At 37.5% G+C, this 21,736-nt stretch overlaps 1 protein-coding gene and 1 long non-coding RNA gene across 3 annotated transcripts in view; both read left to right on the forward strand.

The window, feature by feature from the left end:
- LOC141376595 (uncharacterized) overlaps positions 1–21,736 on the forward strand; it is a 244,120-nt gene that overhangs the window by 161,076 nt on the left and 61,308 nt on the right. The gene's annotated exons all lie outside the window — the stretch shown is intronic.
- Positions 674–11,999, forward strand: il10 (interleukin 10). 2 transcript variants are annotated; one of them, XM_073915878.1, is made up of 6 exons: positions 674–825; positions 10,117–10,221; positions 10,367–10,423; positions 10,651–10,809; positions 11,245–11,307; positions 11,402–11,999. In XM_073915878.1, exons 1-6 carry the CDS (start codon positions 718–720, stop codon positions 11,495–11,497), a joined length of 588 nt encoding a protein of 195 aa, XP_073771979.1. In that variant the 5' UTR covers positions 674–717; the 3' UTR covers positions 11,498–11,999.

Raw genomic sequence — 21,736 nt, forward strand, 5'->3', positions numbered from 1 at the left:
GTTGACTTCATTTCAACTCTCCTTGACGCTCACGCCGGCGAAGATGCGCCGCACTGCTCCTCACCGCTTATTGCCGTCTATCGCCGCCGGCTCTCGTTGAAAATGAATGACTTCCGGCTACTTTGACGCTCTCGCGGCTTTCGGTGTGAACATACGGTAAAACGGCGTCGACGCACCGCCGAAATCAAAATTCAAAATAAAAGTCTCAATACTAAATTCACATATATTGGATAGAAAATGTCAAAATAAAATCACTAAAACAATGAAAAAGATTTTAATGAAAAAGACAATATCACAGGTGATATTATAACCCGTTACACCTTCCTAGCACAGTTCGGGAAGCAGACACACTCAGTCAGTTTAAAACTAGATTAAAGACACATCTCTTTGCATTAGCATGCACATTAAACGCAAATGCTGTTGAAATACAAATCCTCTAAAGGATTGTTAGTCTGCATTACTTAGGGCAACCGGAGCCGGGAACACTTCCTTAAAGACATTATAATTTGAACAGCATTTGCGCTTATGTTAGTTTGTTTTTATTATATAGAGGTTTCCATAATCCTGAACGAGGCCGCATCCTGAGCAGCCGCTGTGGTGAGCATGAGAGTCTATGTGATTCTCGTAAGACCCCAGTGACAGACGAGTTTTTGCATTGATCCTGAAGGGCCATCCTATTCACCAGTCGATGACCTCTCCTCCTGCAGATTCTCCACGATGGACATCCATCGTTCTCCAGCCTCCGGCACCTTGACTGCAGCTCTGCACAAGAAGTTTGGCAAGAGGAGAAATGGTCGTGCCCAACTGAGCCTGGTTTCTCTCAAGGTTTTTTCCTTCACTTTCATTAGTTTGTGAAGCTTGTTCCTTACTACTGTCTACACTGGCTTGCATGGTTTGAGACTTGTGAAGCTGCGCATTGATAAATTTGCTCTTCACAGTTTGGACTTTCAGCAGTGAAAATTAAACCACACTGAACTAAATTAAACTTCAACTCTGACAACTGGATTGACACAGTTTCAATCTACTATAATCTTCTTTGTTAAGCTGCTTTGTAAAGCAGATGAATTGAATAACGATGAATTGAATTGAATTTAATTAAATAGCAGAGAGAACAGGAGTCCATCTTAAAAGTTTTATGAATAAATTTAAAATAGATAAATATTGTATTAGCATATGAGAGATAGGTGTATGCAAATATTTCAAATGTAGACAGTATTGTAAATTTGAATTGATAGCTGTCGATCCATTATGCATCTTTAACTTCATTGTTGATGACGGTTATAAATACTATACAGCATTTTAACCACGGTAGAAAGCAGACTTTTGTAGCAACTATCACCAGAAACCACAATGATTAAACTGATTGCTCCCCAAATGAATTGCTGTTCAGTTACTCACTCTCAGGCCGAGATGTGTGTTTCATTTATTTTTTCAGCAGAAGACGCATGACTTTCAGATGAAATTGTGGTCCTGCTGATTCATTTAATGCATGGCAATTGTTACCATCCCTGTGAGTCAAAAAATTACACTGAAGTCTCATGAAGCAAAGTGATCGGTTATTATTTTATGTTACAATCTTTAAGGACAAGAAGAAAAACTTGCGTTTTTCAGAAACAGTGCACTCCAAATTGCTCAAAATTCAATGCTATTTAGTTATCATGTTATTAGAACACTGTGTTAAAAATTAGCAAAAAAACACATTCTTTGTAGAAAACAGTGATAAAATTAAGATAATGGCAAAGACTGTGACACAAATGAAAAATTACAACTAAAGGTTCTGAAGATTACAGCTGTGTGAAGACCCTCACTTTGAATGATCTCAGCAGATCTGCTGTTCTACAGCTTGTATACAATTTTATTTTGTTGCTTATATGATCATGGCCGAGTTGAGTGCCTTATGAGCTCTCTAACATTTTAACACGTCCAAAAATTTAAGGAGCTGTTGGCTTGTATTTGTGAGGTGTGTGCGGTTGAAAATCCATGTAAAGTTGATTAATCAGGAGGATAAACGTAGTGAAGCAATATATGATTGATCATCCTCATTGATTCATTAATTTTCCTTCAGGTTAGTCCCTGATTTATCAGGGGTCACCACAGAGAAATGAACCGCCAACTACTCTAGCTAATGTTTAATGCAGTGTATGCTTTTCCAGCTGCAACCCAGTACTGGGAAACACCCAAACACACTCTCATTCATGACGGCCAATTTAGTTCATCCATTTCATAAATAGCACACATCTTTGGACTTTGGGGGGAACTGGACCATCTGGAGGAAACGCCAACTCGCCCAGCTGGGATTCATCCCTGCAACCTTCTTGCTGGGAGGTGACAGGGCTACATAGCTCCAATATATGGCGACATTGATTAGAGGTTCAGCCATGGGTCATGTTGACAGGGTCATCAAATGAGTTTATTGTTGGAGTAGGTTTTATAGATCACATATATGTGCCATGCAGCTGACAGAGTGAGAGAGAGAAAGATTGCTTTGATTGCTTCAGCATATATCAGGTCAAAAAAAATTCTGTTCACTGCATCTGACTGATTTTTAACATAAACTTTGCCATGCAATCTTTCAACCAAAAGAACACATTACGCATGCCTCCCTTTACCTATTTGAACCCATTATCCTGCATGAAAATTGCTGTCTGTGGTCTGGGAAGAAACCGCATGTTGCAGAAGGAGTGTCTCATGAACATTTCCATTTAGACTGCCATCTATGTGTATATGAGGCCAAATTCCTGAAGCAGAAAACACCATCAAGCTATGACACTTCACATCCACCCAGTGGCGGTTCTAGACCAGAGCAGGGGCCACTTGTATTTTCAGGGGCACACTTTAACATACATTACTTTAACATCACAAACTACTTAATTATTTAAAGTCTTTTTTTTTCATGCATCACTCTGCAGTCTTCATAAACATGCTAATTAAATAAGTGAAACTCAAAAAAACCCTTTATGTTAACTTATTTTACAAGTACCTTTGTATTGTAGTAGGATAGCACATTTTTCTAGTACATCTAGGCACATTTTTGCACATGTAAACTTTAACAGATGTAGTTGAAGAATTTTTTTTGCCCTACTATTTTTTGCCCTTCCGTTAATTTAAAATAATCAATTAAATAATAAATTAAAAATATCACAGTATTTCCTATAAAACAAAAATAAATCGTCTGGAGTCATAATATGTCTTATTTCTTATAGATTGACTTAAATAAAAGCAGTTTTTAATATAATTAAAAAAAATTTTAAGATCAGTATTATTAGCTTCCTTAAGAAATATTACTGTGTATTTCTGATTGTCAACACTACAAACCAGTTATGAAATAACTTGACAAATTATTGTAACTTTCCTAGGTAACATAACCTAATTAAGTCTTTAAAATACATTTAAATCTGAATACAACTATCTTGCAAAATAACTAGTCAAATATTATGCACTCATTGTCACCATGGGAAAGACAAAAGGCAATAAGAAATGAGTTAGTTAAACTATTATATTTCAAAACGTTGTAAATAAAATCATGTGTTTTAAGACTCGTGCCTTATGTCACTACTGAAAACAAAAATGAATGAATGCAAACTTAAACAAGTTGAATACTGTATTACTTTTATATGAGCATGACTGCAAACTAAATTTGATCAATGTATTACATCTGTTCTCCGTTTCTTTTTGACTGTTTGTAAATTCAAGACTGCATTTCCTAATGTAAAACTATTTAAACTCACTTTCTGATTAATAATAGCCTATACATATTCGAGGAATTTCTATATTAAATGTTTTAAAACCGTTATTGGAAATCATTATAGTCTAATATAATCAACAGTAAACATTTTGATAATTATCAATTTGGGGCTTAACTACTGACGAATTCTGACTGATGCGCACAGCACCGTCATTAGTTATGTTTCCATCCACCTATTATTATGCGCATTTTGCATAAATGCTTAAAAAAAGAGTTGATGGAAACGCTAAGATGAGCATACATTTTTTTTCTTTTTATAATATAAGAAAAGATGCGCAAAAACTATTTTATAAAAATTATTATAAATTATTTTATAATTATTATTTACTGTACCTCTAGAATCAAGAGCATCTGTGCTCCTCGTCTCCTTCAAACGCCACCACACGTTCACTGTCAGGATTGCCTTTTGAAGCACAAGTTATTCATTAAATAAAGAAGAGTTTGACGCAGCTTCTCCAACCACAGTAAATTCTGTATTTACTGTTGATATTTGGTGCCAGTTAATCAGGAAGTGACAATTTTGTTCTCTTTGACTTCGCATGTGTTTTATGACATAATCCAGTTTTGCGCTTAAAGTTCATTTGCAATTTTGGATGGAAACAGCTACTGGCAAAAGTCAAGGGAAAGCTCCACAGTCTGCCACCAATTAATGATCTCGCTTCTTTGTGGTTTTTTACTTGTGACACAAAAATACCTGTCCAAATTTAGAGGGGTCAGTGGGCAGCCAAGCTTGTTGACATGGGTGCACTGCCACCCCTATAACCGTCACGGCATCCACCTATTCACTGACTTCTTTACTTCACTAAAGTCAACTTTGTATCATCTCTCTTCACACAAAGTGAAGTTCATTTATAAACTAATTTCGAGAGGATCACATGCTTATGATTGACTACAGCCCGTCCCGCATTAGCTAATGCATGATCCACCAATCAGACGGTAGACGATATGTTACCTTAATCATCTTCGTCTTAAAGAATCCATCCCTTCTCCTCCTCTTTTCCTTGACAGGGTGGCACGGCGGCCCGATGGTTAGCACTGTTGCCTCACAGCAAAAACATCTTTACCCAGCCAGTTGATTTCTGTGTGGAGACCATGTTCTTCCCATGCTCATGCGGGTTTCCCCCGGGTTCTCCTGTTTCCTCCCACAGTCCAAAGACATGCGACATAGGTAAATCAAATAAACCAAATCGGCACCATAGATAAGTTTTTTAATCAGCAGCACATCCTCTTGCAATTCTTAATCCCCTATTTGCCTTAACAGTGGGGGAGTTCTTGAGATTTACCCAAGCTCAAACTCTTAAGCTCAGGGCTCTCTCCCGGGAAAGCATGCCAAACACGCTTTATAATCAATCATCAGCTAAGTGTGAACTCTTGAAATGCTGTTTTTTAACATCACTTCTGATGAATGTTTGGTCACTGCATTTTAGAACAGCTTTATAGATTTGCATTTATCCACAATGATTCACACTGCTTGACTGAGACTAAATAACAAACACTGGAAAAGAAGCACTGCAACAAACATCATTGCGCCATGCCACATCTTTAAAAAAGTGTATTTTATGGATACACACACAGTGCTCAGCTGCTTTTGATCTCGCTTTAAGGTTGAACAGCTAAAGGAATGCTTAGGTCTATTTAACAAATTATAATTTGATTATTACGCTTATTAATGAAGCTCATGAAACTGAAGATACAGTCAAGTGAACCTTTCACCAGAACTATTGTGGCTGAATTTTGAACTGTCCTGTTTCATAATGATGCATGATGGCTAGTTACTAATGGAGTATGGAATCATGAGTATTGTCTTTATGACAGGATATCACAAGACTCCTTTGACTAAAAATAACAATATCAACACACTTATCAGACTTTTCACAACTTACTACTGTTAAAAAGCCATGATCTGTTTAATGAGTCGATTTGTTGGGAAGTGTTATTTTAGCTGAATTGGCTCCCAGATAGCAATGACCACAGAAACTTGCTTAACAGAAACTAGCAGAAATCAGCCATGCAATATAGGACTTTAGAATAGAAATAGAAATGCTGAATTTAACTTATGCAAAACTGTAACTACTGTAAAATATAAACTGAAAGCAAGAGCTTCAACAATACGACACTATTTATGTTTAGTCCACTGTAATTGCTGAGAATAGCAGCAGTCAATTTAGCAAATGTGACTCAGAACTACATATTATACTGGAATAAACTTGACATTGATTGTTTAAAATGACCAGCAAATACCTGGAGACATTCATTGGACTCAGAATTGTATGATGTTTAATGTTTTACTGTATAAATATATATATATATATATATATATATATATATATATATATATATATATATATATATATATATATATATATATATATATATATATATAAATACAGACAAAAAGGACAAAAAACACTGGTAAGAATAGTGAATGATCTCAGAAAGGGGCATTTCATAATCACAAGTGGGTTTTAGCTTTCCCATCAAAGCTGATTACCTCTACCCTCAATTCATCACCATTATAGGATGACGTGTACTCATGACATGTAAATGCAGTTGCGCTCGTGTGAAATCGAGAATGTATGCAGTCAGATCTCAGCCAGACACCTCGATCGCGGCTTCGGCTTCCCGTTTCTCTTGACTTTGATGTACAAAAGAAAAAGAAATTCTTATAAATAATAATAAATAAAAAATATTTAGGGAATCATTTCAACACATTTACCTTGAAATATGAAACATAACCGAAACGTCAGCCGTGACTGTAATCAATCTACTACAGATGAGTCATTCAGCTTTGGATAAAGAGAAGTCCACACAATAAATCCAAACATGTATGACTAGTTTTTTCTCTGAAGATTAATATTTTATATAATGGGATATTTTGAACTGTCACTGAAACAGTCTGGTTGCCAAAATATAAAGCACTATGAACCTAACATGAAAAATAACTCAATGAACAAAGGATGCTATGGATTTTGACTAATATTAAGGCAAGTAAATAATGAAATCTAATTTTTAAAAAGTCAAATAGAACCCAATTACAAACAAATAATCATATAAATATCTAATATCCTGTCCCAGAGCTTTTGGGACACTCAAAACATACTTGTACAAGAATGTATTACATATGGCCTACTCAAAACCACAAAACACAGCTGATTTGAAGCAATGGTCAAATTGCTTTTGGTTTCATGTTCTCCACGGACGAAATGTCCTCCGTTACGCTCAACTAACTTTCAGTAATCTTTACCTATCTGTAAAACTTGACAGACCTCAAACACCCCAGAAAGAAAACCACCTTTTTTTCTTTTTTCTTTCTTGCATCATGGGTTGAGCTTACCATTGATTCATACTCATGCATAGTATGAGGTAGAGAATGTTTTGCATACATGCTATTATAGTTAAGTCATGGAACAGGTTAGCTCACTCATTCTTTCGTTACTCAGTTAATGACAGCTAATGAAATTCCACAGTGCTCACGTGTTTCTTAAAATAACCAGCTCTGAGGTAAATTTAACAAAGGAATTCTGATGAAAGAGATATTTCCATCATTATAATTACTGCAAATCTTGCCTAATATCTGTATTTATCACACAAGCTGTATCCTTCAGTAGGTTTCATAGACTGTAGTTCATTGGTCTGAAACTGGATTCCCGGAGGGCCTCAGCTCTGCAGTTTTGCTCTCAACCCAATCAAACACAGCTGATCCAACTAATCAAGGTGTTCAAGACTACTAGTGACTTTTAAGTTGGAGGTGGTTGGAGCTAAACTGTGCAGAGCTGCGGCCCTCCAGGAATTGAGTCTATGACTCTTGCTTTAATTGTTAAAGCTGGCTTTAACTATAGACAAACAGATTATAATTATTAAAAGATGACTACAATTACAGTAAGGAAAACAATGGCTGAAAACATTCACATATTATTTGGTCCACTGTCTGAGCTGTTTGGCAGAATGTTAAACAAACTACTTTCAAATTAGATTGCCAGTTGGCCTGGACATTTTATAGAATTGGGTTATACCAAATATATGTTAATATCTGGATAATAGTCAAGGTATTGATTAATGAGAATCATTGGGAAATCCGTTTCTAAATGTAGTTTCGCTGATTTTGCAACACAGTCTTTGACACATCAAGCTCAAAATTTCATTGTGGCTGCTTGCGTCATTAGCTTAATGTGGCCAGTCTGTGGTGCAGTTGTAAAAGTGTGTTCATCACACTGCTTGGCCAAAAATAAAAAAAAAGTTGTTGTTTGAATTTAAGTAAGAAATATAAATATACAGTTCTCAGCATAAATTAGTACACCCTTCACAAATTTATATTTTAAAGTAATATTTTCGATATTATGCTTTAAACATATATTTGTCCATATATATTAGTCAGTACTGAAGCCAAATCTGGAACTAATCTAACAAAATAACTAACGCTAATGGTTCAAGCATGAGTACACTTATATGTTACTATATAACTTCATATTTTTATATAACTTTATATGTTAGGGGAAAATATTAAATACATTTTTTTTTTTTTAAGGGAGGGGGAAAATCAAGAGGAACTAAAATATTTAACAATTAGGTGTATTTATATATATATATATATTTCTTTATTTGAATTGAAATGTATTTCCTTTTTATTTCTAAAGATGTTAGATGGCCAAACTCTTATTTTAATGAATAGAACTGTTTAATAAAACTGTTTTGTGTACAAACACCAAAACATTATTTGCTATGTTGACAGAGAGACGGATAAAAAAATATGCACATTCAAAAGGGGGTGTGCTCTTATACGCTGAGCATTGTATGTCAGAAAACGTGTCCCCTGACCATTCTGCACCACTATGATCCAAGGATTCATTGGCTTCATTTAATGAGCAAAACGTGTATCAGGACAAATAGAGACTATCAAAGTTTAAATTGAGACTATCCAAGTAAAAATTATTTTCATTTTGTTGGCAGCATTAATCAGAACAAGTACTGTATACACAGTGTAATGGATTTTAAGAGGAATTTAAAATACAGGTGAGACCATTTCTATTATTTAATTTTATAAATACATTTGAATTTTATAAATAATTATATTATTTATATTATATGTGTACAGAAACAACTTTACCCAAGAAACGTGCCTGTTTTCACAATAGTTCTGAAATGTTTTTACGTAAACTCAGTGCAGGAGTAAGGTTAACATGTATTTATTTAGAATCAATGGGGACAGGTGGTATTTGTGAGAGATCCCTGTGGTTTAAAACACCATTTGATTGCTGTTAAACAGCCACCACACTGGACCCCTAACAGTCATCTCTGGATGCTTGAGTTTATGCATCACCTGTGCAAACAGGGCTTCCACATCACGTAAAAAAAAAAAAAAAAAAAGTTAGATATGAAATGTCTCAGCTAGCTTCTTACAGACAATTCCTGTAACGGCGAGGGGGAAACGGATTAAGTTCCAAGTATCTAAGGTTGATTAAAGTCAATTAAATATTTTTATAAATTATTTTGACACTTTCTAGAATTCATTTACAAACATAAAGTTATATTTGACCTGTTTCGGTTGACAGAATTAAATAAGAAATTAAATGTTTTTATTATTTTTAACATAATAAAATATTTAAAAAGTCAGATGAAGCATAAACAGATAAATGATACATTATATGTGTGATCAAAAAAAATGTATACTTTTAAATCATTTTTAAATGTTTACTATAATATTCTTAAATTGAGAAAAGTAAAAAATTATCACCTATTTTGGTACAGAGGGTTTTAGAAAAATAAATAAAGACAATATATTGAATGTTATAATGATAGATAGATGAAATGATGGACAAAATGTTAGAAAAGCAGACAAACAGAATAGATAAAACATTAGATGAAACATTAGATAATAAGACAGTATGTTAGAACAACAGATAAATAGACAAATAGAAGGAAAGGAGAATTAATGGACTTAAAATTAGAATAGCCGAGAAACGCAGACATTGGGAATTTGTGGAAATAGCAATTACGAAACTTGTAATAATACAAGATGTTTCTAGAAAATAAACATTTTACATTTAACAACATACATTTAATTCATTTGTCATTAAATCATCCATCCAAGAAAATACATCAGTTGTCAAAAAAAAAAAAAAAAATTATTTATGATGACACAGAATAAGAGAGATGACTGCCAGTAAATGACTACCAACCCCTCCTCCGACAGCACAGGAAATTTAGCAAAATGGGGTATAAAATAAGGCACCCCAAGGAGCTCATCTGTACATCTTCTCACTTGTTGGCTGAAAATCAAGAAAGGATTAAGAAAAAAAAAGAAATTAAATATGATTTTCTCTGGAGTCATCCTTTCTGCTCTGCTCACGCTTCTTCTTTGCGACTGTGCTCAGAGCAGGAGAGTCGAATGCAAAACTGACTGTTGCTCATTTGTGGAGGGCTTTCCTTTAAGACTGAGGGAGCTCCGTTCTGCATACAAAGAAATTCAGAAGTTTTATGTAAGTACACTTCGACTGATCTCCAGCTGAATGAAATGCCAGTTTTGCAACTCCCATTTCTGCTTTTTGTGTGTTTATGTGAGTGTGTTGTATTGAAATCTGAGGTTCTTTCTAATAGATTTTTTTGTTGTTTACATTGCATCAGGAGTCCAACGATGACTTGGAACCATTATTAAATGAGGACATAAAACATAACATAAACGTAAGTGCCACTGATTTACTCCTACAGCACAACACCAGCAGTTATTCGCACTCAAAATTAGCAATAGCAGAACTAATCATAGTGAAACTGGGTAGGTTTTAAGCGAGTCTAAAATCTTGCGTAGCATCTTGCATCTGCACATTGCTACGGCAGTGTCGAAGTGTGACAACTGTGGGTGTCTGAAACAGCAGATAAAAAGGTAAATCTCTTGTGTGTATTATCAACAGAGTCCCTATGGATGTCACGTCATGAACGAGATCCTGCATTTCTACTTGGAGACCATTCTGCCAACAGCTCTTCAGAAGAATCCTTTAAAGCACTCCACAACCCCAATCGACTCCATTGGAAATATATTTCAGGAACTCAAGCGGGATATGGTGAAATGCGTAAGTGTTTTGGATTGAATATGTAATTGATTAAATCTCTTTGATGTGATTGCATTAGAGTAAATCTGTTGACAAACGTAAACCAGCCACAACCCCTAAAACCAAGTGACTGACCACCTAACTAGGCCAGTAGACCAACAAGAGAAGCTTAATACTTTCAAGCAGGGAATTCTGCTCAAGATAGTCCATAGCTCATGAAAAAGATGATGCTAAAATGTAGTTATTTTACAAAAAGCGAAGTTTAGGCATCTTCAGAATGTCGTAATATAGAGAACATATGTAGAAAGTCTATGTGGCTTTTTTCTTGGCAAGAGCTGTTGGAAATGACCAAAATGCCTAGTGAGTGTTGCGAAATTGTTTGGTGAGGCAAAGTAGGTGTCTTTTACATTGCAAGCAACATGAAATAACACAAACGTCTATCTATGTTTGTTACAGAAGAGGTACTTTTCTTGCCAAAATCCCTTTGAAGTCAACAGCTTAAAGAATTCATATGAAAAGGTAAGTCTGATACATCAACATGAACATGATGATCATCAAATTTCATTTGAAAGCGATTGCAAAAATTGACATCTTTTTTTTTCTTTTCTGTTAGATGAAGGAAAAGGGGGTCTATAAAGCTATGGGGGAGCTTGATTTGCTCTTTAGGTACATCGAGCAGTATCTAGCCTCAAAGAGGGTTAAGCACTAATAGGATGTTGCTGGGTTGGACAGCGGCCAGTATCACTCTGTCTGAACATTCTGAAAACAGTATTGCATGGATGCAGTAAGACAAAGCACAAATGGACTTCATCCACAAATCTCTTGCACATCACCCACCCCGTCCATCCATCACACTACTGTTAGATGCACTGCAATGCCAGCCTCTTCATCTTCAGTGACTGGAGTTCTGGAAAAAGTCAATGTTTTAGATTTAACTAAAAGTATTATTAAGTCACATTGACCAGGCATGTTTTGAAATTTAGTTGTATTTTGTCAACTTGAAAAACATACTTATTATAAAGTACTAAAATAACTTATGAGATTATAATGTGCTTGACTTTGCATGAATGTTAATATTAATATTTAAGTCTTTTTGTGAGCTTTATTTATTTTGTGTGTTTCATGAGCTTAAAAGTTCGCTGTTTGTGTATTGTTATGCTTATATTTAAGTTGTTGTTGTTAGTGTTGTCAATAAATTATTGTGAAATGCAACAGAATTTCCTTTTTTGGTTCATGTGGTTTAGCCGTCTTCCTCATGTTGAAACGGCTTCATACTGCTCTTGCGTTTACCTCCTTGACAATATGCAGACTAAAACTCTAAAATGACATGTCATTAAAACAGCAGGCTTATCATTTAACACTATCGCTGACAGGGTGTGTCAAAAAGGAGCGGGTAAGGGTTAAACATGACTGTGCTAACCTCAAAACTGACCTAAATAGAGCAGTTACCAGCAGCTTAGCAGTCAACCCTTTACTGTAATTGCAGCGATTCGTGTCTCACCTAATGAGACTAACTATGTAAACGCTAACACGAGTCGTGGAACTGTACATCTGCATGAGCTACTGAGTAAGCAAAACTGTATGGGAACAAGATGTTAGTTTCAGTTGTGAAAGAACACGCTATGCGTGGCTCGGGGTGGTTAACTGACTGCTGGAGTGTCTGCACAATAATAAGAGTACAGGGTGATACATTTGCTCATTTACCAACACCCTACTATCATTGGCTGTGTATGAAACCTTGTAGGGTTTTGTTTTGGAAACTGGTATTGTCATTTAAGGCACCAAAACATTACATCTTCTAAACTAGAACAAATACAAGTGAGATTTGGTGATTAGAAAACAATTATGTAATGATTGCGATACTCATTTAGCAATTATGAAATTACAGAGCAGAAAGTGCTACTTATTATTTATTAACAACTTTTGCATCTGGCAGCTTTTAAAATTCTGATAAAAGCAATTTTAGGTTAATTTCTACTTCTATAAATTTGCAAAGGCAGCATTTATATGCAATCATGTGGTACACATTGCAAAATGTAAAAAAAAAAAAAAAAAAAGTATAGGCATAAGTTTTTTTTATTTAAAAAACAACATTAATCCGCTTGTTAAGTTGTGACGTACGGAATATCTTGTTTCCAAGTCCAAGCTGCTACTCATTTGCTAGTCCTATCACATATTAAAGTGGATTTTAAATAAATATCACTGTGTACACAACAGTCTCTGGACTGATCTGCATGACATATACCAATATTTTTACAATTTATAAATTTTTTTAATCTCTTTATGGCCATCGGATATTAGACATCTATATATATATATATATATATCTATATATATATCTATATATATATATATATATCAGTTTCAAAAACTATGCTAATGTTTGCTAAATTAATATTGTTCAAATCTGGCATGGAAAATAATAATAAATCAATTCCATGTAAATGTCAACATGAAAAAAAAAAGATTTTTAACAAAATAGTAAAACCCTTTCTAAAGTAAGCTTTTTGTGTAGGCTTTTATTTTACAGTACTCAAACATACTCAAAAATGTCTCTGTCAATGTTTTCACCCAATTATATTTGATTTACCAAAGTCACACAAGCACCAATTTCACTTCTATTCATTCATTTCCTGTCGGCTTAGCCACTTTATTAATCCGGGGTCACCACAGTGAAATGAACCGCCAACTTATCCAGCATATGTTTTACCCAGCAAATGCCCTTCCAGCCGCAACGCATCACTGGGAAACGTCGATACACACTCATTCACACACAAATCCCTACAGACAATTTAGCCTACCCAATTCACCTATACCTCTAGTCTTTGGACTTTTGGACTACCAACTGCGCCACCGCATCACCCAATTTCACATCCTTCACATATATATCAGAACTTTTTCCTCGTAAATGCAAAACTCTGAAATAAAATCAATAACGCTTGTTCTATAGTACGCAACTCTTATCCTTTTGATTAGCATTGTTTCTTTTGGGTTGTGCAGTTTAATTCACAGAATGTCTACAAAGTATTTTGCATACTGTAAACTCTTTTTGGTCATATCCATAAAGCGTGTTTAATTCCCTAATTTAAAATATAGAACATGTTTACAAATTGATATTTTTCTGATTCCATAACTCTGTGGTTAGTGGTTCTGGAAAATATAAATAGATTTTTCAATATAATGTTAACATATAATTTTTATGTGAATTTATGTATTGAATTTTCACTGCAAATGTCACATCCATAACACTGGAATTGCTCACTAGTAATCTTTAAAAAAAAATCAAAGTTTACCAGTGCAGTTATTTTTTTCTATTTAATGAAATAATTTAGTTGTGTAATTGTCAGTTTAGTACTTTATTTCAATTTCTAAAATGTTAGTATGCATGAAAACTGGATATTCTTTAAAGGGGCTTACTGAGTTGGTTTTACTATAATGATTGTCAGGGGGACACAGGTATTTCCAGGATGCAAAAAAACTTCCAAACTGAAACTTCTGAAACGTTTCCCAGAAACTGGTGGTGCCAATGGTTGATTTTGCTTTCATTCTGCAGATATTATGTTTGCGATCCGTAACACGGAAGAACTACAGCTGCTTCATTTCCACACTAAGCAGCCACTAAACCACAGTGTGATCTTGCCACGACCATCCCCATCCTTAAACAACTTGGTATCTTTGGCCGCCACTGATTGACAATAAAGTGTGAGTCACAAAAGTCTTGCTGTAAGTGCTGGTGATCTGTTTGGTTGCAACCATATGGGCAGAGCACCCCTATCTATTGTGTGACTGTTGAAAATTTTAGTCCTGAAACAGCATTAGTCAAATTCTAAAAATTGCTACTTAAGATTTCCCTGTCAAGTGCCAGGTCGATTTCAAAGTGAAGTTCACACAAAAACAATTCAGGAAATAAAAAAAAAAGGAATGGCATGATGCTCAACAAAAAAGCAATGTATTAATCTGCCATGAGTGCAAAACTCTGTTTCATTGGAAATATACATTTTTTTTTCACATCTCAATAATCAAACACATTTAACACTTTCAGTTGACAGTTGTCACTACACATTAAATGCTGATCACCAAATTATGGTAATCTCAAACATGCTAGACAGAAGAGCAACATTTTCTTGCTCTTGCTGAAGTTCCTGTCTGGTATGATGCCAGTCATTTCCTCTCATTTGGCCTTATGCCTGCTTGCTGTAACATCTGAGGTATGAGAAAAAAAGGAAAAAAAAAAACACTCCGAGTTCGTTTACCAACAATGAAACTAGATTTAAAACAAAATGGTTTCAAATGCATTTCGCCCAGGCTGATAACAATCAAGGCTATCGCCCACATCCTAACCGTCCTACAGCGAAGTGTTTGAATGGTGCACACTTTTTATTGAGAAGGGAAATACTAGACATTCTACATTTAAAGTAAAAAAAAACCTGTAACTAGTGCTAACAAAAGGTTTAAAGTACCTCTATTATGCATTATAAAATATGCATTTATTTTTACTAATTATTACAACTCCCATTTGATTTGTTCTGCAACTCATTTTTTTCTTTCAGCAATGCTAATCTGCAGTGTTTGGTCTGATGACACAGTCTATTGTGATTGGCTTACTGCATGCAGCACGACAGAAATGAAACACCCATTACTGCTTAGCATGGAAGTGTTGAAGCAAGCAGCCATGGTACAAAGTACCATGAACAGAGGAGCTGTTCTTCTTTGGCTCTCGGCAAAGGCGGTCGCACTTTTTTTCTCTACGTCCCATATCTTTCCTGGCTGGCTCCTATTGTCTTGTCTTATTCAATCTCTGAGGCTCTCCATGCCCTGCTATCCAAACAAATAAAAAAAAATATGGATTTGATCAACTGGTCTCTGAATGCAATTGACACCATCTTCGGAAGAGCCCACTTGTCCTGCTGGGACATTTCCAGCTGGATATGTGATGGACGGGTGGAAGAAGTCCTCTGTCCTTTTAGAATATTGAAGATATCTACCTTTTCTTTGAACAGGGTTTCTGCTTATGGGCTTATGCAAGGCTCTGAGGTATCGACGATTGATAAAAGCGGTCAGTGTGGCTCTAAACCCCACAAAGCTGGCCGGCTTGATTGAAACGTTGGTGATCACGGTTGCTACAAACCAGATTGTAGTCTTAGACCGCAAAATGGAAAACATCGAGGTGTAACTAGCGACTTTGCAACTAAATTTGACCAGACCTGAAGACCAGTGATGAACAATAAATATCTGTGAAACTGGCAGACATTGACCCAAATTTGAAATACTTTTCTTCTCCGCTTCCCTGTGTTTTTCCAGCCAGACAGCCTTGGCTGGAGACAAACAACTTCTCCTGGATAGCAAGAAAAGGGGACGCTCTGAAATTCCTGCTCCTTGTCAAGGACACCTGTTGGACTCTACAGGCTTACACACACACACACATAGCTACAGATAGACAATCACTACCTAGTTCCTCATCCCACACCTCTGTGTGCTTTCACCCACTGGAGGGGGTAGGTGGGTCTGCGATCAGAGATTTTCAGCTGCAAGACCGGATCCACATCCCCTGTGGCGATGTTATATCTATGTCTATGTGTTTATGTGCCTGACTGCTGGGGCTTTTTTTTTTTTACCCGGATCTCACACTGCCCTAATTCAAGGCCAATGTGAGATAAAATGTATCTTACTTCCTTTTTCTTAATGCTACCTTCCATTGACCTGTCTTCACCTGAAATGTGATGTTTATGTATGGTCGGGGGGGGCCTAATTTCACTACATGACAGTGTATTTGACTACATGGAAGTGTATGTGACAAATAAAGGCTTTTGATTGATTGATTGATTGATTGATTGATTGATTGATTGATTGATTGATCTATGTGTGAGAATATTGCAGAAACATACTGGTAAAGCAATACAGTTACACCAGCATATTGCTCTATTCTTAACCATAACTCTAAGTAATAATAATGACAGTCAGTATTAATAAACACAGCTGCAAAAGTTGGACACAACTGGCTGGCTTCATCTGATTCATCTGGGCACCCCCTCTTAAAAAGGGTTACTGTATGGAAAACGGCTGTCGGCAACGCGTGACACCAGGAGTTCTATAACCCCTATTTAGCCCGGTGTGGTGCCACCCAACCCACAAGGTAAAACAAAGACACCTATTACCTGTGTTCACGATGATACAAATTATGTTTCTGCACAACAGGTCACTCATCTGACCTGGCACGTGGTCCCACTTTGGTCGTTGATTTCCTCTCTCTCACAAGGTACTGGGGGGTAGGGGGGGTAGGGGGGTTGGTGGGGAGAAGATCCTCCTGGTAGTAAAATAATTCAAAATTTTCATCATTTCACTGGAGCTGGTTTATTCCCACCCCATGGTAGGCCACCTGGGGCCAAAGAGTCTAAGACCAATTCAACTGACCAGGGGCCTCATGTATCAATGCTGTGTATGCCCAAAAACTTTGCGTATGCCAGGTTTCACGCTCACGTTTGGATTTACTAACAATGAAATGAAGGTGAGAATGTGCAGGGTTTTCTAATGTGTGTTTGTTTTATTTCCATTGGCGACCTCCGCATCCGCATGTCTAGCAGGTATATAAGGTTTCCATACCATACAGTTGACCAGCTAAAAATTAAAGAACAACTTCCAGCGATCGCTGGTTTTCCCAATGTAATCAGAGCGATCAACTGCACGCACATTGCTATAAAGAGTCCATCTGAAGACAAATTTGCATATGTGAATCAGAAACATTTCCATTCAAAAAATGTGCAATTAATATGTGATGCTCAAATGCGCTTAACATACAGTAATACAGACACTTATTAATGATTCCTACTTGTCTTCCTCGTGATGAAGAGTAGGAAAAATCTGATATGTAATGGGGGAAAAAAGAAGAATGAGTTCATCAGATGCTGGATTCGAACCGGGTTCATGAATGAGTGTCAAAACATGTTTCCATGCGTGTTACGAGCTACGCCACTCGTGCTGCTGATGACAGCCCTCTTTAGCTTTGTTGTCTCTGTTTTTGCCATTGTTTGCTTTTGCCATTGCTTTTTCGTTTTGTTTTGCCAAAGTAGAGTCATTAGCATATTCAAATGGGGGAAGAGGCAGGGAGGGGTTTTGTGCTTGTGCATGTGAGCTCAGTTTCACGTTAATTCAGATGTACAAAGAGAATATGCATGGGATTCGGCGTATGCAGTGTTTTATACATCTGAACATTTTACTGCATACGCCCATTAACAGCTTTGTGCGTATGCAATGTTTTAGTATGATTTCAACACAAGTCTTCGTACATGAGGCCCCAAGAGTGGAAGCAGATGTTAAGCAGTACTGCCAGGCCTGCCCCATCTGTCAGAAGACCTCTCCACAGCGCCTTCCCCCCAGCCCTCCAATACCTTTACCCATTATTGAGGTGCCCTTCAACTCGTGAATGCTTTTCAGGCCCCATCAGTCATATGCAGTAGCCTACCTGAGCAATCCAGTCAAGGTGTTGGGATAACCATCTTTCCCGCCTGTGGAGGATGCTCCTAGAGCTACACTGGGCTGGACTCACAGCTAACCCCCGGACATTTCACCTGGGGCTTGCAGAGGTGAAGTAACTAGGATATAACATTTGCCTGGGGCTGATCCAACCACAACCGTCCAAAGTTGAAGCACTTCAGCAGATCCCCCAGCCCATCACCAATTCTCAGATACATGTCTTTAGGGGTTAGTGGCATAGGGGCAGCCAGAGAAGATTCCCTGAAGCTCACCAGCAGGGCACCTGGAGCATAACAATCCTAGATTTTTATTTAACACCATTGCTAAACTAACAAATAATTGGTTGTCATCTGAACAAAACTTTCCACCACAAATTAGTAGTGACGACTTCATGAATTTTCTCTGTGATAAAATAGAAGGCTTCTGACAGACATTGGCGGATTTAGGCATGGGCAATTGCCCAGGGCGGCATCTTGCTTAGTGCGGCATGGTGAGATGGTGTAAAAAATGCCCCAGTAAAAGCTTTGGGACAAGATTTACTTTATGCAAGTGTTTTTATGCACCCTTTTATGCACCTCACATGCTCTGCTCTTGATCCCAGTTGTTTGCATGCACGCCAATATGTGTCGACATGCAAGTCGACAGTCATGATGATGTTACTTTGACTAAGCAAGTTGTGTCCAATTATGTTCCTACAGATGAACGTTTTGAAGTGTTTCTCTCAGGTTTCAGGCCTCATCATAGTACAGAAACCACTCTAGTGAAAATAAATAACAATTTATTCTTAGCTGCTGATGGAAGCTGCATCTCGCTAATAGTTTTATTTGACCTCAGTGCTGCATTTAACACTAACCATCATGATATCCTCAGAAATTGCTTAAATTTTACAGGTGTCCAGGGAGAGGCTTTATGATGGTTTAAGTCATACTTAACTGATGGCTACCTGTTTGCAAATATAAATGGACACCTTTCACAAGTCAGACCAGTGAAGAATGTGGTGCCTCAAGGATCAGTTTTAGACCCTTTGCTGTTTACAATAAATGCTGTACCTGGAAGACATTATTTGAAGACACAGAATCAGCTTGCACTGCTATGCAGATGATACTCTATTAAATATTTCAACAAAACCTTGATGAGACATCTGAACTATCTAAGCTAATTGGGTGTATTAACATGTAAAAGATTGGATAACCAACAATTTCCTTCTTTTAAATTCAGACAAACCAGAAGTATTACTAATTGGGCCAAAATCCTTTACACAGAAGTCACAACTCGACCTGCAATTACAGGGATACAATGTTATTATTAGCTCTACTGTAAAAGATCTGAATATTATAATAGACAGTAACTTAAAAATTGAAAACCATATCTCCTGTCACAATAACAGCCTCTTTCATCTGAAAAATATTTCTTAACTAAGAAGCATCAAATCACTTTTATTCTCACATCATCAGCAGCACGTGACAATGTAAAATTGGCAGTGTTGACAGCGATATGTACAATGAATAGGTGTACCCATAGCTGTAGGCAGTATTAAGTATGGGTTGGTTAAAGTGCAGTGCATGCTACATACTGATGGTGTGCAGTAGTGAGGGGTATGGAAGAGTCTGTGTGAGGTGTGTTAAATGTATATTAGTCTAATAGTCTGAGAGAAGAACCATCTGCCTGAGGGTAGCAGAGAGAAAAGTCTATGGCTTGGGTGGCTGAAGTCGCTGATGGTTCTCTTGGCTTTCCTCATGCACTGTCTGGTGTACATGTCCTGGAGGGAGGGAAGCTCACCTCCTACAACGCATCCAGCAGTTCGCACAATCTTATTTAGGCCTTTGCGATTGCTGCTGGTGCTGTTTCCATACCAGGTGGTGATACAGCCAGTCAGGATGCTCTCCACAGCGCAGGTGTAGAATGATGGAGGATGTGGGGGTTCATTCCAAACCTCCTGAGATGCCTGAGGAAGAAGAGGCTTTGTTGTGTCTTTCTTAGCACTGCGTCTGTGTGAGCAGTGCATGTCAGATCCTCAGCAATGTGGACTCCAAGTAACTTGAAAGTGCTGACTCTCTCCACTGGTGTCCCGTTGATAGTGATAGGAGTGTGTACTCTCTTCTCTTTCTTGAAATCCACCATCAGCTCCTTGGTTTTTTCTGATGTTGAGCGAGAGGTAGTTTTCTTGGCACTACTGCGTCAGAGTGTGCACCTCCTCTCTGTAGGCCATCTCATCATTATCGGTGATTAGGCCCACCACCGTTGTGTGCAAATTTAATGATGACGTTGGAGCTGCGTTTGGCTGTACAGTCATGTGTGTACAGGGAGTACAAGAGTGGGCTGAGAACACAGCCCTGTGTAGCACCAGTTTTGATGATCAGTGTGGATGATGTAATGTGGTTCATTCTGACCACCTGGCGTCTGCTTGACAGAAAGTCCAGGATCCAGTTTCAAAGTGAGCTGTGTAAACAGAGTCTGGAGCTTCACCACCAGCTTGGCAGGCACTATGGTGTTGAATGCTGAGCTGTAAGCTACAAACAGCATTCTCACATATGTGTTTGTTTCCCATATGAGACAGAGCAGTGTACAAGGAGAAAGCAATTGCATTGTCAGTGGAGCTGTTACTTCTGTTTGCAAATTGCAGAGGGTCAGTGTGAGCGGGCAGTGCCGAGCAGATGTGGTTTTTAATCACCTTCTTAAAGCACTTCCTGAAGATGGGTGTCCTGACACCAGTCATTAAAGCATGTGGTTTTAGCTGATTTCGGTATAGGCACAATAGTGGCTGTCTCAAAGCATGTGGGAACCACAGACAGAGAGCGAGAGGTTAAAGATGTCCATGAAAACCCCCGCTAGTTGATGTGCTTTAAGTACAAGTCCAGGGATGCCATCTGGGCCCATAGCTTTTCGGATTGTCACGCGACGGAAGGATCTCGTTACGGCTACAGAAACGAAGCATGTGCTGGCAGTTCCTCGGCCGCGGGAGCGCGCAGTGTGTACGCGCTGTTCTGGGCTTCAAATCGGGCTAAGAACGTGTTGAGCTTGTCCGGGAGAGATGCAGCAATGTTTACAGTGGAGGGTTTGTTACTTTTAAAGTATGTGATGCAATTAAATCCCTGCCACATTCTCCTTGTGTTATTGTTGTTAAATTGACACTTTATCTTATCTCTGTATTGACGTTTTGCTGCTTTGATGGTTTTCCTGAGGTTGTAATATGCTTGTATTTGTTCCTCAGCATTCCTGGATTTATAGGCAGAGGTTCGCAATGATAGGGCTGTTCGAAGTTTGCCATTGATCCATGGTTTTTGGCTGCGGTAGATACGGACAGTTTTTGTTGGGACCACATCTTCTATACATTTTCTGATGAAGCTCCTAACTGTGTCTGAGTAGACCTCGATGTCGTCATCAGAAGCTGCCTGGAACATCTCCTTCCACGTGATAAAAATAGTCTTGAAGTATGGAATCCAATTGGTCCGTCCAGCTCTGTAACATCCTGAAGGTG

Source organism: Danio rerio, chromosome 11 (genome assembly GCF_049306965.1).
Source record: "Danio rerio strain Tuebingen ecotype United States chromosome 11, GRCz12tu, whole genome shotgun sequence".
Taxonomy (NCBI): Eukaryota; Metazoa; Chordata; class Actinopteri; order Cypriniformes; family Danionidae; genus Danio; species Danio rerio.

What these genes read in the sequence shown, in the direction of transcription:
- il10 (XM_073915878.1), top strand. Translation starts at nt 718, where the DNA reads ATGGACATCCATCGTTCTCCAGCCTCCGGCACCTTGACTGCAGCTCTG. An exon ending in AAGAAATTCAGAAGTTTTAT is followed by an intron (nt 10,222 to 10,366) that starts GTAAGTACACTT and finishes ACATTGCATCAG; the next exon opens with GAGTCCAACGATGACTTGGA. An exon ending in ACATAAAACATAACATAAAC is followed by an intron (nt 10,424 to 10,650) that starts GTAAGTGCCACT and finishes TATTATCAACAG; the next exon opens with AGTCCCTATGGATGTCACGT.